At 42.8% G+C, this 13,934-nt stretch overlaps 1 protein-coding gene across 1 annotated transcript in view; it reads left to right on the forward strand.

The window, feature by feature from the left end:
- The window catches only part of LOC143280569 (coadhesin-like), a 68,347-nt gene extending 60,239 nt beyond the window's left edge, over window positions 1–8,108 (forward strand). The window contains exons 3-6 of the mRNA XM_076585262.1: window positions 370–543; window positions 3,946–4,131; window positions 5,617–5,781; window positions 7,318–8,108. Of these exons, the coding sequence (XP_076441377.1) occupies window positions 370–543; window positions 3,946–4,131; window positions 5,617–5,781; window positions 7,318–7,706 (914 nt within the window). The 3' untranslated portion in view covers window positions 7,707–8,108. The remainder of the gene's footprint in view (window positions 1–369; window positions 544–3,945; window positions 4,132–5,616; window positions 5,782–7,317) is intronic.
- The last annotated feature ends 5,826 nt before the right edge of the window (window positions 8,109–13,934 follow it).

Raw genomic sequence — 13,934 nt, forward strand, 5'->3', positions numbered from 1 at the left:
CGTTTTTAACGTTTCCATTTTCCCTAGCGTTGTCTCTCCCTATTCACCCTCCACACATACACACACTTTTACCCCTCCCCCTCCCACAACCCCTACCCTCACGGTTTTTTTCCCCCGTCTAATATCACTTTAAGTGGAAAGACGTTAAACTGAAGACAACATGTATATCCATGTATATGTGCCGTGCACACACACACACACACACACACACACACACACACACAGAGAGAGAGAGAGAGAGAGATACACATTAACATGTGCGTGCCTGTGGATACATATAATTTATATGCGAGTGTGTGTGTGTGTGTGTGTGTGTGTGTGTGGTATATTTACACATGTATATCCATTCTCTCCAATGTGATCATGCAGTGTTCGAATGGTCACCGTGGGAGGAGTGGACTGCCTGCACCAAGACCTGCGGTGGAGGTCACAAGTCAAGGAGTAGGGAGTGTGTGGAGAGGGGGGTTGGAGAGGCGGATGACCCACAGGAGTGTCATGGCCAGAGTTCAGAGAATGCCACGTGTCATACACCGGACTGTGTTGGTGAGCTCGAGCTCTCTCTGTCTCTCTCTCACTCGCTGTATCTGTCTATTTGTCTGTCTGTATGTCTCTCTCTGTGATTGTATCTGTATGTCTGTCTCTTTCTCTCTTTGACTTTGTCTATCCGTCTGTCTGTCTGTCTGCCTGCGTCTGTCTGTCTGTCTGTCTCTGTCTCTGTCTCTCTCTGTGTGACATTATCTGTCTGTCTGTCTGTCTTTCTCCTCTCTCTCTCTCTCTGACCATCTGTCTTTTTGTCTCTGTCTGTCTGTCCGTCTGTCTCTCTCTCTGTGATTGTACCTGTACATGATGTCTGGCTCTCTGTCTCTCTCTCTTTGACTTTGTCTATCCGTCTGTCTGTCTCTGTCTGTCTCTGTGACATTATCTGTCTGTCTGTCTCTCTTTCTCCTCTCTCTCTCTGTCTGTCTGTCTTTTTGTCTCTATCTGTCTGTCTGTGTCTCTGTCTCTCTCTCTCTCTCGGGTTTTTTTGTTGTTGTTGTTTTTTTGTTTTGTTTTTTTGTCTGGTCTGGGGTTGGTTGATCTGCTGGGGATTTTGTTTCGTTCGTGACTGTCAGATTTTGGGTTGTGGTTTTTTTTTCTGAAGCAGATACCAATTTCTTCAAAAGCACTCTTTTCCTGTTGAGCTGTGAGGCTCCACTCTTAATCATTAGGTCGTCACTGACCATCACACAGTCTGTTTATTGTTTCCGGTCACGAATCGTTCCGTTCAGTTCTGGTGATGGTTTAAGTGTGAGATTCTGTTTGCACGTGGCTGCGGGGAGGGTGGGTGGGTGGGGGGTTCTGGTTGAACAAAATAATCAGTCAGGCGTCGGACTTGTGATCCAGTGTCCTCCAGTGATCAGGTTTCGAGGCCCAGTTCCAGCTTGAGAAAGGCACTTCACTCCCATCTTCATCACTCCTCCCAGGTGTGAATGGGTATCTGACTTCGGTCGGTGAAAGTGAACACGGAGGAAGGAGAGAATTGGGCCCCGCCTTCCGAGCCCTAGACCTTAAGAGGAGTGATGGCCTAGAAGTAACGCCTCCGCCTTGGAAGCGAGAGAATCTGAGCGCGCTGGTTCGAATCACGGCTCAGCCGCCGATGTTTTCTCCCCCTCCACTAGACCTTGAGTGGTGGTCTGGACGCAAGTCATTCGGATGAGACGATAAACCGAGGTCCCGTGTGCAGCATGCACTTAACGCACGTAAAAGAACCCATAGCAACAAAAGGGTTGTTCCTGGCAAAATTCTGTAGAAAAATCCACTTCGATAGGAAAAACAGATAAAACTGCACACAGGAAAAAATACCAAAAAAAAAGGGGGGGGGCGGGGCGCTGTAGTGTAGCGACGCGCTCTCCCTGGGGACAGCAGCCCGAATTTCACACAGGGAAATCAGTTGTGGTGAAAAGAAATACAAAATAGACACAGTGGATGTGAGTTCCCTGCTCCGATGGCCCTACCTTCCGTGTCCCAAAGTACGAAAGAGAACAGCATGGTGGTGGAGCCTTTTCATCATCTGCTGTTCAAATATGGAACTTTTTATCTCGCCACGTCCGTCACAGCCCCTCACTGGCTTCCTTTAGATCTAACCTCAAGACTTTCCTCTTCAGCAGCATTTCCTCTAGACCCTCTCTCGTACATGAAAGTAGTTAGTTGATTGTGTAGGTATATTTGTAACGCTGTATTGTGTGTGCGTCAAATGGATGCATGCATGCATGCATACATGTAAGTATGTGTGTATTGTACGTACAAGTTTGTATGCGCATATATATGTTTATTGTTCATGATTGTGAGTTGAGGACTGAGTGTGTTTCGTATGCGTGTGTGTGTGTGTGGGTTGTAAAGCGCTTTGTGCAATGAGGAAAACGCTGATAATTGTCCATTTATTATTATCATTATTATCATCATTATTGTTTGAAGAGTGCAAAAAATAAAATACCTACTTTCCATGTCTGTTGACGAAAACCACACAGAGAAATCTGCTGAAACAAAAAGTAATGCAATGCAATGCAGTACGTAATCACCTCATCTGTGTGGTCGTTGCCGTCATTTTTGCAACAGGATCAAACCGAGAGGAAAAGAAGGAGAAAAAAAGACAATTAAAGCGATCACTATATTGTTGCACGACCTTTTTCTTTTTTAACATGTTGGACAAAACCAGGATTTTATTCAGTGCTGTGAAGGGACAGAAATACACTGAGGAAATGTTTCTACATAATAATTCCAGCCATCGGTCTTCTGTTATATTGTGAGATCCGGCGTGGCAATTAGCGTCCATGGCACAATGCTGGCGAACAAGTCTCCCAGATCCGTCAAGACAGGTGAAGGAAATCTGCCCACGATTGTGTCGGGGACGGATCGTTACAGCCCCCCGTTCATTACAGTCCCTTAATGGATTGCTCACCTTTTCAACGCTGGGAAGGGACAGGAGGGTGAGGGGTATAGGACTGTTTCCGACTCGATCGAAAATGTGCGTGCATGGTGTGCACATGTGTGTGCGTGTGCGGGGGCAGGGGGGAGTTAGAGGGAAGGGGCGTGCGTGTCTGATCCGGCAGTTTGTGGGAATGCTTGGGAAAGGGGATGGAGGTGCCGTGTGTGTGTGTGTCTGTGTGTGTCTGTGTCTGAACGCTTGTGTCTCTGCATCACAGAGAGAGGAAGGGGGGTAGGGATGAGGACGAACATCACTCTGAGCTTGTTTCATTTTGAACGAGGACGATCTCTGGTTACAATGTAACAGTGCAGTCGGCCCAGAAGTTTTCCTTGGGATAAAACTGAAATTGTGGCATCGGGTACTGAAGTCTTGAAGACAATGGAGAGAAAACGACGGAAAGGAAATAGCCATTACACTCTCTCTGTGTGTGTCTGTATGTCTGTCTCTATCTTGTCTCTTTCTCCCACCAACTCCCTCGTCTCCACCCCTATCTCTGTCACTCATTCACTCACTCAGTTTACTTATTCCTGCTGTATGACCAGGAGGAAGGCGTGTTTCCACGTCCGACGCCCCACGGCCAAACCACACGATGGGAAGGAGCAGGCCACATTCACCTATTCCCGTTTCGTCTAAGTTTGGATTGGTGTCGCTACCCTCATTTGCCTCTTGAGAGTTATGACATTTATCCTGTTTCGCCTACCCGCCTTTTCCGTTTTGCCTGTTCAGCTTGTTTCTGTGTGTGTGTCTCTCTCTGTCTGTCTCTGTCATACACACACACACACACACACACACACACGCGCGCGCGCGCACGCGCGCGCGCGCAAACACACACACTCACACACACACACACACCCATATATATATATATATATATATATAGACACGCGCGCTCGCGCGCGCGCACAGAGAGCTATTGAGTTGAAATGCAAATCGGGAATGGGTGAACGGGGATGACACATGGGATGACCATTTGTTATCAGGACCCGTGACGCCACAGCTTCAGTGGTCAGACTGGGGACAGTGGAGTGCCTGCAGTAACAACTGTGGTCAAGGCCGTAGGTCAAGGAAAAGGACCTGCGTCGACCGGAGCGGAAATGCTCATGATTTCAATGACTGTATTGGGGATCCTGATCATGTGGAGTCTTGTGAAGGTCCGGATTGTCCAGGTGAGACAGCACTCGGACCGTTTGCATGTCAGCATGTCCCTCTCTCTCGTTTGGCCTTTTCGTCTTGGTTGTAGTGTGAATTCCTTTGGTGGAGGTCATTTGGTTATGGTCGCATGACACTTTATTCTTTAGTTTCTAACGCAAACCCTCATTTCTTGTTAATGGCATATCGGTTGTTATTACTGCCGTTTTCCAGTTGCTTTTTTTCTCTTGTTTTTATTTCTTTCTTTTTTTTTTTTTTAGCATATTTCTCTAATCTGTAGAATAGCAATAACCGTTTGAAATTGTGTTTCATTTCACAGTTGTTCTTGCTCTCTCCCTCTCTCTCCCTCCCCCCCCCCCCCCTCTCTCTCTCTCTCTCTCTCTCTCAGCTATTTGGGATTCAGTGAACTTTTCAACAATGCTAAGCATTAATATCACAACCAATGATATTGTGGCTCAGGCAAAGATAGGTACTGTTATTGGAACCCGTAAAACCTGTGACTGTTTTTCCTGCTCTGTATTTTCAAACTCTTCGATTCGCTGAGTATACGTTCATTGTTGTTGGGCTTTTTTGTTGTTGTTGTTGTTGTTTTCAGTATCAAAAAACATTTCTGTTCCATTTTGAGGAGGACGTAATGTCAAATTTTAGTCACTTGTGGCTAACTAATTTTCAGGAAGGCCCCCGCTTTAATGTCTATAACAGTTTCAAGAACTGCATTGGTAGTAAAGTATGTTTGGATACTGTTCGGGTTTCCATTTACAGTACATTCTTGTATATACATACACATGCATTCAAGTACCCAGTCATGAGCACGACAGGAAGAACGATGTGAACAGTTTGTCCTCGCAGTAATAACTGACAGTTACGCTAACCTTGAGATTGTCCATCATGTTGAAGAATTTCCCCAGACGGTCATTATTGGCAAATCAGTTAAATTGAAGATTTTAGCGGTCATTTCGCCCGCACGGTCGTCATATTGGCAGTTGAGGTGAAGAAGAGATTTAACGGTACAGTTTACCATTATAGCAATACCCAGTTAAGATTAAATGAAGATCGGCGATTATTTTGAACCGCCTGTCTAACAGTTGTCATTCTAAGCTAAGCAAAACTTGATTTTCTGTGATTGTAGACTGACAATGCGAACAAATTGCCCACACAGTTATTGTTCTTAGAACCTTTTATAAAAAAAATAAATAAATAAACAAAAAAGCAAAAAAACCTATAGGGCGCTATAAAAATTATGCGAGGGGACCATTAATTGGAAAGTTTAGAGTTCATATTAAAGATAATCCATTCTGAGGTTGGTTAGTTTCAGAGGTTAAAATATTCGGCTATGCCAGTCCCCGAAAATGTAACATGGTTGCCACAAGGGTGGTAAACTCTGGGCTGGAAGCAAGCCTTAAATTTCAAAGTTTACTCAAATATTTTTTGTGTCAATACAAGTGCGTGTTTGCAAATCACGAACGGGGATGAAGAAACTTGGAATCCTGTCGTCTTTCCAGAATCTTCCTGGGAGGAGTGGGGACAGTGGACGGTCTGCAGCACGACTTGTGGCGTGGGGTCTCGTTCCCGTAACAGGACATGCGCACTCGCAGGAACCCCGAACCACGGCGCACAGTGCCGTGGGAAAGGCTCCGAGAAGCGGACGTGCGTCGTCGGGTGCAAAAGTAAGATAAAGGGCCAGAGGACCCCGTGTTTAGACAGAAGAAAAGGCACAAAGTACTTGTTGTTTATGTGTGTCTGTTTTTCGTTTTGATTTTTGTTTGTAATACGCATTGTTAAGTGTGTGTAATTCCGATCAGTGATTATGATTATAACGAAACACGCGCGTGTTTATACTTATGGAAAGAACTACTATTAGTGCATTTTTACTATGAGTTGTTAGTGTTATGAAACTGAGGTGTTTTTCTCTATCATTTTGTTTATATCATTTCGGAAATCAAGTAAGCGTTGTTAACTCATATAGAACAGTATACTGAATTCTTTAGGATGATATATATGCTTTTTCACATTCACCCAAATATATGATTGTTGTAATGCATTACTAATGTACACAAATGCACTCTAAACGGTATGTCCAGCCCAAATTGGCAAAGGTGAAGATGACAGAACAATGTAATGATCTGTGTAATTAAACATTTTGTTTCCTGTTTTTGTATAAAGGCAGATATTTGATATTTGTGGGCAAGAGGACTGGTGGAAAACAAATGTGAGTAATGTGTCTCTCTACAGTTTCGTTTACAGACAAAAAAACAAGAAAACGTCTGAGTGTTTTAACGGTGTGTATATTCATGATTTTGTGTTTTGTTTATTCTTTTGTTTAACGTCAGTATACAATTGCGATTTCAGACGAATAAGTGTGTGTGTGTGTCTGTGTGTGTGTGTGTGTGTGTCTGTGTGTGTGTCTGTGTGTGTGTGTGTCTGTGTGTGTGTGTCTGTGTGTGTGTGTGTGTGCGTGAGTGCGTGTGTGTGTGTGTGTGTGTGTGTGTGTGTGTTTGAACGCGCACGTGCAGTGTTTAGGTTCGCATTCTCACATGACACGTGTTTAAAATAAGTAGGGAGGGGGCAAGCGACTCTCTCTCTCTCTCTCTAAAATGAATAAATAAACGTATGAATTTCCATTTACATGTACATTTGCAAAACGAGATGTAAAAAGAAAGAAGAATCCGTTGTAAAAATGAATGAAAAAAACAAACTTCGTCAAATCTATCAGAGAGTCGCTTGCCCCCTCTCTACTTATTTTAAACACGTGTCATGTGAGAATGCGAACCTAAACACTGCACGTGGGCGTTCAAACACACACACACACACACACGCACGCACGCACGCGCACACACACACACACACACACACACACACACACATACATTTCAGCATCTAAAAGTCCAAAAGAAAATTGCATGCATAGAAAGATATATATATATATATATATATATATATAATATATATATATATACACGCATGTTTACATACATTCCTGTATTATAACATCACATTTCATCATATCATATTACCTTACCATACGTTACATGACATTACTTTGTTATCTTTTTAAGGACATGGACATACATATACATGTATCTTACTAGTTGCATTCAGTTACAGAAATACCGGAGCATTCTGATCGCGTGCAATGCACTGGGTTATTAAGGTTTTGTCCATGACGTGGCACTGAAGCCGCTCCGTATTAACTTGTTTTTGAGGTCTGACGAAGCAGAAGGTGGTGGAGCAGATCAAGGCCCAGACCAGCGACACGGAGCAGGTGGAGCTGCTGGAGAGTTGGGCACACAGCACGTGGCGCGTATCGGAGAACCTCTTCAACTCCCTGCAGCTGGACCACCACGTCATGTCCGGTCACATGGTGGCCACCCACCGCCTCCCTTCCCGCTTGGACTGCGTCAGGGAGTGCCTGAAGGTGGGGTGTCGCTCCTTCAACTTCCAGCTGGCTCCGGACCGGCACGGACAGCACGAGTGTCAGCTGAACAGCGTGAACCGAGACGAGGCCCGTGGTGACGTGAGGAGGGAGGACGGGTACGTGCTGTACGATCACACAACCTACGTCCCGTTCCTGGACCAGCTGCCGGACCTGTGAGCTGTGCGTGCCGGGGACGGAATGGTCCGCACGGGGCAGGGTTGCTGTTCCCCAGGGACGTCTGTATCGCTGTGGCTTGTTTTCAGTTCTGTTTGTTTTTCTTACTCTCCAATAGACTGTTTTTCTTACTCTCCAACAGACTGTGATAATTGACCTGCAGTGTGCAATGATAGTATCAACGATAAATACATGACTGTATAAACTGTCCATTGTTCGTTTTCTCCGTTGATTGATACTGAACACTAACATAGCTTTGTGTCAGTTAAAACGAATGTTTCTCCATGGAAATAATGCGGACACATTTCGGGGTTGTCCCTCTTATCATTGAAACAAACCAGAAACTCTATCATTGTTCAGAAACATTTCGGTCATTTCTTTCTCTTTTTTTATTGTCCAGACTGATGTTGCTGTGCGGAAATCGATTGATTTGTTTTCTGTTTTGAATTGTTTTGTTTGTTTTTATCTTTATTTATCTATCTTTTAGGGGGATGGGGGTGGGGTGGGGAGGGGGTCTCATTCTTTAAATACTGATGAAAAGATAAAGCTGTGATCCTGCGCAGAATGAAAGGTCTGTTTGAGGGTTTGTGTTTGGCCCCCGGTGCGGTGTGTGGGGGGAGGAGGGTTGTTGTATTCTCCACACTGATGGAAGCTGACAGGAAGCTCTGTTCTGGTGCTGATTTCAAAGCTTACAGGCTGAGAAAACGAGAGACAAAGCCGTCCCAAGTGTTTGATGTGGAATCGGACATTGTATAATGTTGTTCATTTAAATTAAGTGTAGTCTGTTCACAGAAGGTGGTGATTTTAGACTTTGACATTGTGTGAAATAATGTTTACTTGAGCATTAGTGATGTAGAATTAGGCACTGTGCGGAACTGTGTTTATGGAAGCACCGTGGACATCCGGTCTTACCTGAGTTGCGTTCCGTTTCGAGTTGGTATACCCCTGTGTGTTTTCACAACAATAATTATCCGTTTTAGATGAGCTGAAACAGCAGGTGTAACTGTTGTTACATCACTATGTCGAAGAACAAATTATGAAACACAGCATTGAAAACCAAGATTTCACCGCTGTCAGCTGCTACAGATAAATTGTCATAGTATGCCAGATGACTGCTGGAAACGTCGCGACATTAAGTTGTCACATGCAACAAAGTCAAAAGTGGAGTGCTAACAAAACAAGTAATTAAAAAAAAAAAAATTTTTAAACAAGTGAGATGGCATTCAACAGTTCCTCGCAACACAAGTCAGTCATATTGAAAGTAGAGTGCTAAAAAAAGAAGTGAGTTAACGTTCAGCAGTTACTTGCAGCGTGATGAGGTAGTGGGGCGCTGGGAGCATGACTAATGCACTGACTCACAGCAGTTGATTGTAAAGAACAGTGTACAATGGCCAAGAGGAACATGGACATGATGGCATTCAGCTGTTGACATCAAGAGATGTCGGTCAATACTGACCTCCCTGCCTGCCTTCCATCTCATGACTTTGCCTTGATAGGGGAAATCGGTTTGCTCCCGCACCCTCCCTCCTTTTTCTCCTCCCGACAATGGATTCCAATCGACAAGGGTCACAGTGACTGATGAAAAAGGGATTTAGGCCCAAATGTAGCATTCTCCATTCAAGCCATTCAGTTTGTCTCGCCTTGAAGGGATGGTGAAGCGCTATGTGAACACGTTTTTTTTTCTGTTGGTGAAATCGGTTTCCCAGTTTGGTATGACCATGATGCTAAACACACACACACACACACACACGCACGCACGCACGCACACACACACACACACACACACAAAGACAACGCCCAGCTGGCAAGTGGGGACTATCACGAACCTGAGAGGTGGGGAAGGGTAAACAAGGAAACAAATAAGCTGAATTGACAATGGTATAAACAGGTATTCGTATGAATAGATTAAACAAATACCATCTCATGACGTTTCAAGTTTTTACTTTTGCAACAACAAAAATTTTTTGGATAACTTTACAGTGAGAGGTTACAGATAAAATTTATTTCATTTTATTTTTGAGAGGTGTAGTTTATGATAGAACTTCTACCCGGATGTTCGTGTCTGCACTGACGCATTTCTGTTGTACAGATGGCTGGTTGGATTGGGTGTTTTTTTATCGGATGGCTTGGTTATCTTGTATTGTTGACATGATGGTATCATGCTTGTTTGTTGTGGAGTCGTGTGTGTGTGTCAAAAGAGACTTTTTGTTTTGAATTGTAAAGTCTGCCGTAGTTTAAAGGTCCCACAAAAGTCCGCCGTAGTTTAAAAGTCCCATACAAAAGTCTACCGTAGTTTAAAGGTCCCATAAAAGTCTGCCTTGGTTGAAAAAGTCCCATAAAAGTATGCCGTGGTTTAAAGGTCCCACAGCCTTTACGGTCGTCGGGGCAGTGAATTCACATCCACTGTGTCCAGTGCTCGGCACAGAAAGGCGGGGCCCAGTCCTCTCCTTCCGCCGTTTTAACCTTCCCAAACCAAGACAGGTACCCGTTCACACCTGGACGGAGTGAGGAAAATCGGAGCAAAGTTCCTTTCCCAAGGACACAACAGCAGGCCGAAACTGGGAATCGAACCTTGACCACTGGATCAGAGGTCCAACACCTTACCCATTCTGCTACGGCTCCTCGTTTCCCGTATCGATTTCTCTTACGCTGCAGTCAGAAGCGGAACAAATACATTTATCACTTGTTTCACCACGAGCTTATAACAGATTCATTTTTTTTATGAATACCGCTATACAGTAGTTCACACACACACAGGTTTCCGATTTTTTTTTTAAATTAGTGTCGTCCTCTCAGGTACAGTTACAAGAAATGAAGTGTTTCTGTCAAACAAAAAAGAAAAGAAAACGAACTGAAAAGCAAGACATGAAGTGAAACCCCAGGGGGAAGACAGAATCACATGGGATGTGTGTGTCGGGCCATGTGCTTGTAAGAATGATACAATTGAAATGAACTAAAGTATCAGTCAGATATGACTAAAATTATATTGGTCATTCCTCTACAGATAAAATGAAAAATCTTTACTGATAATGTTTCCTTCACAAAGGCGGGGGAGAGGTTTAAAACACACAGACACCAAACAAACAAACAAAAGTCCATACCCCTCGGAGAAAATACATGGATAGTGTCATTTGTTTCACTTGACCAGAGATCGTATTGGAAGGGGTTCTAAGGTGTGTGTGTGTGTGTGTGTGTGTGCTGTAAAATACTGGACAGCGCCATTTCACAAACTGTTTCCTGTTGTCTGGTTCACACTACAGACGATGCTACCGACCTGAGGCGAGTCTGACATTCCACAAAGTACAATCCACAACGTCGTGTTTCTAGACTGCTGCATACTTTGACTTAGTTGTCTTCTCTCCACTTTGAGAAACATCAGGGACGTCATTCCATCGTGCGAAATGACTCCACTTCGGACTGACCATTGACCTGCATACTTAACATTGACCTGTACTGTTTAGACACTTCAGCCCTTTCCACTTCACAGATGGGGATCTGTTAGGTAAACACAGCATTGTGAAGTGGGTTTTGCGGAATGATAGATTCGTGTCGATCAGTGGCATCGTGTACATCCTGAACCAGGTGACAAACATGAAAGTTCACTAGTGGTCAGTGGGTGAAACGGTGCTTGTTTTGGGTGGCTTTCTTTGTTCTTCTTCTGTGTTAATGAGGGGCTAGGGGATGAATTTCTTTCTTTCGGGGGTGGAGAGATACGCACCAAGCATGATCCGTTGATAAAGCGCCACGTTTTCCACCCAAGAAGCCTTGTTTTGATAATTATATGATGTATAATGTGGATGATATTGTACAGAAGAAAAGATTGGTATGAAGCCCTACAATGGCAACAAACATGTGCATGCTGTGCTTTCATTAATCATAGTATATTATATTATATCATATTTGTTCGATGCCCAGTGTTTATATAAAATGGATGTATAAGGGACTTCAGGGTACTGGTCAAAATTAAAAGCTTATTGTAGCTCAGTGAATGTTTCAATGTATCAGCTTGATTGGTTATTTTTAAAGAATCTAATTTGTTTTTTACGAGCTTTCGTTTTAATTCACACATATTAAAATGTTTAGAATTAAAGGTTACTGCATTTTTTAACTATTTGTTTTTGTAAGAATGTGGATGTTTTAGTCACTACACAATTTTCCGTATGTCGTGAAAGTGTACTAACCTCACATACTATAGAGAAGTGTATTGAATTCATGGATTCCAGTTTTAAGATGCATTCAAGAAAAGGGAAAACAAATGTGATTTGTGAATTATACTTATCAGCAAACTGTACGGTAATGTGTTGTATTGTGTGTTCCTTGTCAAAAGAAATTTCTCCATGTTGAAATCTTTCTGCTGCCTTCCCCGGGGAGTGTGTGTCGCCACAATACAACGCAACCCGTACAGATTTTCCTGCCCAGACTACATTTTTCTCTGAAAAAAGCTTTTTTTAAACATATTTTTGCAGAGGACAACTTCCTTGTTGCTGAAGCTGACGCCCTTAGCACAGCCTAGTTTTATTTGCCTTGATAAAGAAAACATGTAATGAACTGTGTTGTTTAGCTTCTTTCAGGTGTGACAGTTTGTGTTTAATGCGGTTGGTTTTTTAGTTAGATCGGCAGACTGTGAGACCAGATAGGCCATGTGTGGTCGGTTGGACAATAAGCAACAACGTGAAGGTGGCCCACGCTTCCTTGTCATGAGCTCTAACCATTAGACCAGGCTAAGGTACTGTCTGTCATAAACTGTAGGGTACAAACAATTCTTTCACAAACTGAAATTTATCGGCAACCTCCACCGGGGGGCTCTTTCGGAATAAATAGTATACCCACCTCCTGGAACGTTTGTGTTGGAAATATCCTCTTTTCTATCACACTCTGTCAGGAAGGCTGAAGATGAAAGACGAAGAGGGTGTTAGAATAGGTCATTACCAGCACAGGCCTTTCCAGTAGGATGCTATTTATACAGTAAGAGCCCCCAAGTCCCCCATTCACGCGGTATTGGAGGTAGCCAATAAAACTCGACTAATTTTGAGATGTGTGTTCCCCACAGTTTATCAATCCTTTCAGAAATGTTGTGAAAAACAGGGTGGAATGTTCTATGCCAGGGGCATTCACTGGGTTTTAAGTGCCAGAAAATTACTGTAATCGTCCATGATTGATTTTTTTTTTTCTTTTGCAGTCTTCAGGTCGGATACATTTTCTGTATTGGACGTCGTTTTGTTTAGGTTTGTTCAAGCTTCACGTGCTTTCTGAACTGGATTAAAATGAATTTACAGATTAAATTAAAAACAATAGTTGTGAAATCACTTGAAACACGTGTGAGATAGGCGAGCGCGCGCGCGCACACACACACACACACACACACACACATACACTGACGGAAAGAATAATTTTGAGAAGGCTGATGTACTATTGTCATAAAAATAAGATTATCCCAATTAACCAAGCAGGCTTTCAGAGAGGTAGATCTGCAATTGATAATTTGGTAAAACTTACAACACATGTAAAACAACAATTCGCTAGAAGGAAAAACGTTCTTGCAGCTTTTTTTGATGTGAAGAAAGCCTATGATCACATTTGGCATGCAAAGTTACTCTTTAAACTGAAATCTGTTGGCTTTTCAGGACATATCTATGATTATATCAAAGATTTCCTGAGTGAAAGAAGTATACAGGTACGGGTCGGGAATACGTACTCGAATCCTAAGACTCTTCACATGGGATTACCCCAAGGTTCTGTTATTGCCCCTGTTCTACTTAATATCTTGTTGAACGACTTACCCAAACACTTATCAAAAGATGTGATCCTAGTGCAATATGCAGATGATATATGTATGTGGATGAATGTAACTATGAAACGGAATACATCCAAAAGGGCTTTAAACTATATCAAGAAAATATACCAAAGAGAAATAGATAAATTAAATAGATATACTGCTGATAATGGTCTTACATTATCATCAGAAAAAAACACATTATGCTTTTTAACAATGGTACATACCCAGAAGAGTTACCAACATTTAAGACTGAAAATGAGACAATTCAGTATAAAGATACTGTTACGTTTTTAGGATTGATACTTACTTCAAAACTAACTTGGAATAGCCATATTGAATATATAATAATAAAAGCAAGAAAATCTGTAAACTTACTCAAAATTGTGAGTAAACAGTACTGGTGACAAGATACAACGATTTTGAAACATTTATCATCATCACTTATTCGATCCAAA

This window comes from Babylonia areolata, chromosome 3 (genome assembly GCF_041734735.1).
Source record: "Babylonia areolata isolate BAREFJ2019XMU chromosome 3, ASM4173473v1, whole genome shotgun sequence".
Lineage (NCBI taxonomy): Eukaryota > Metazoa > Mollusca > Gastropoda > Neogastropoda > Buccinidae > Babylonia > Babylonia areolata.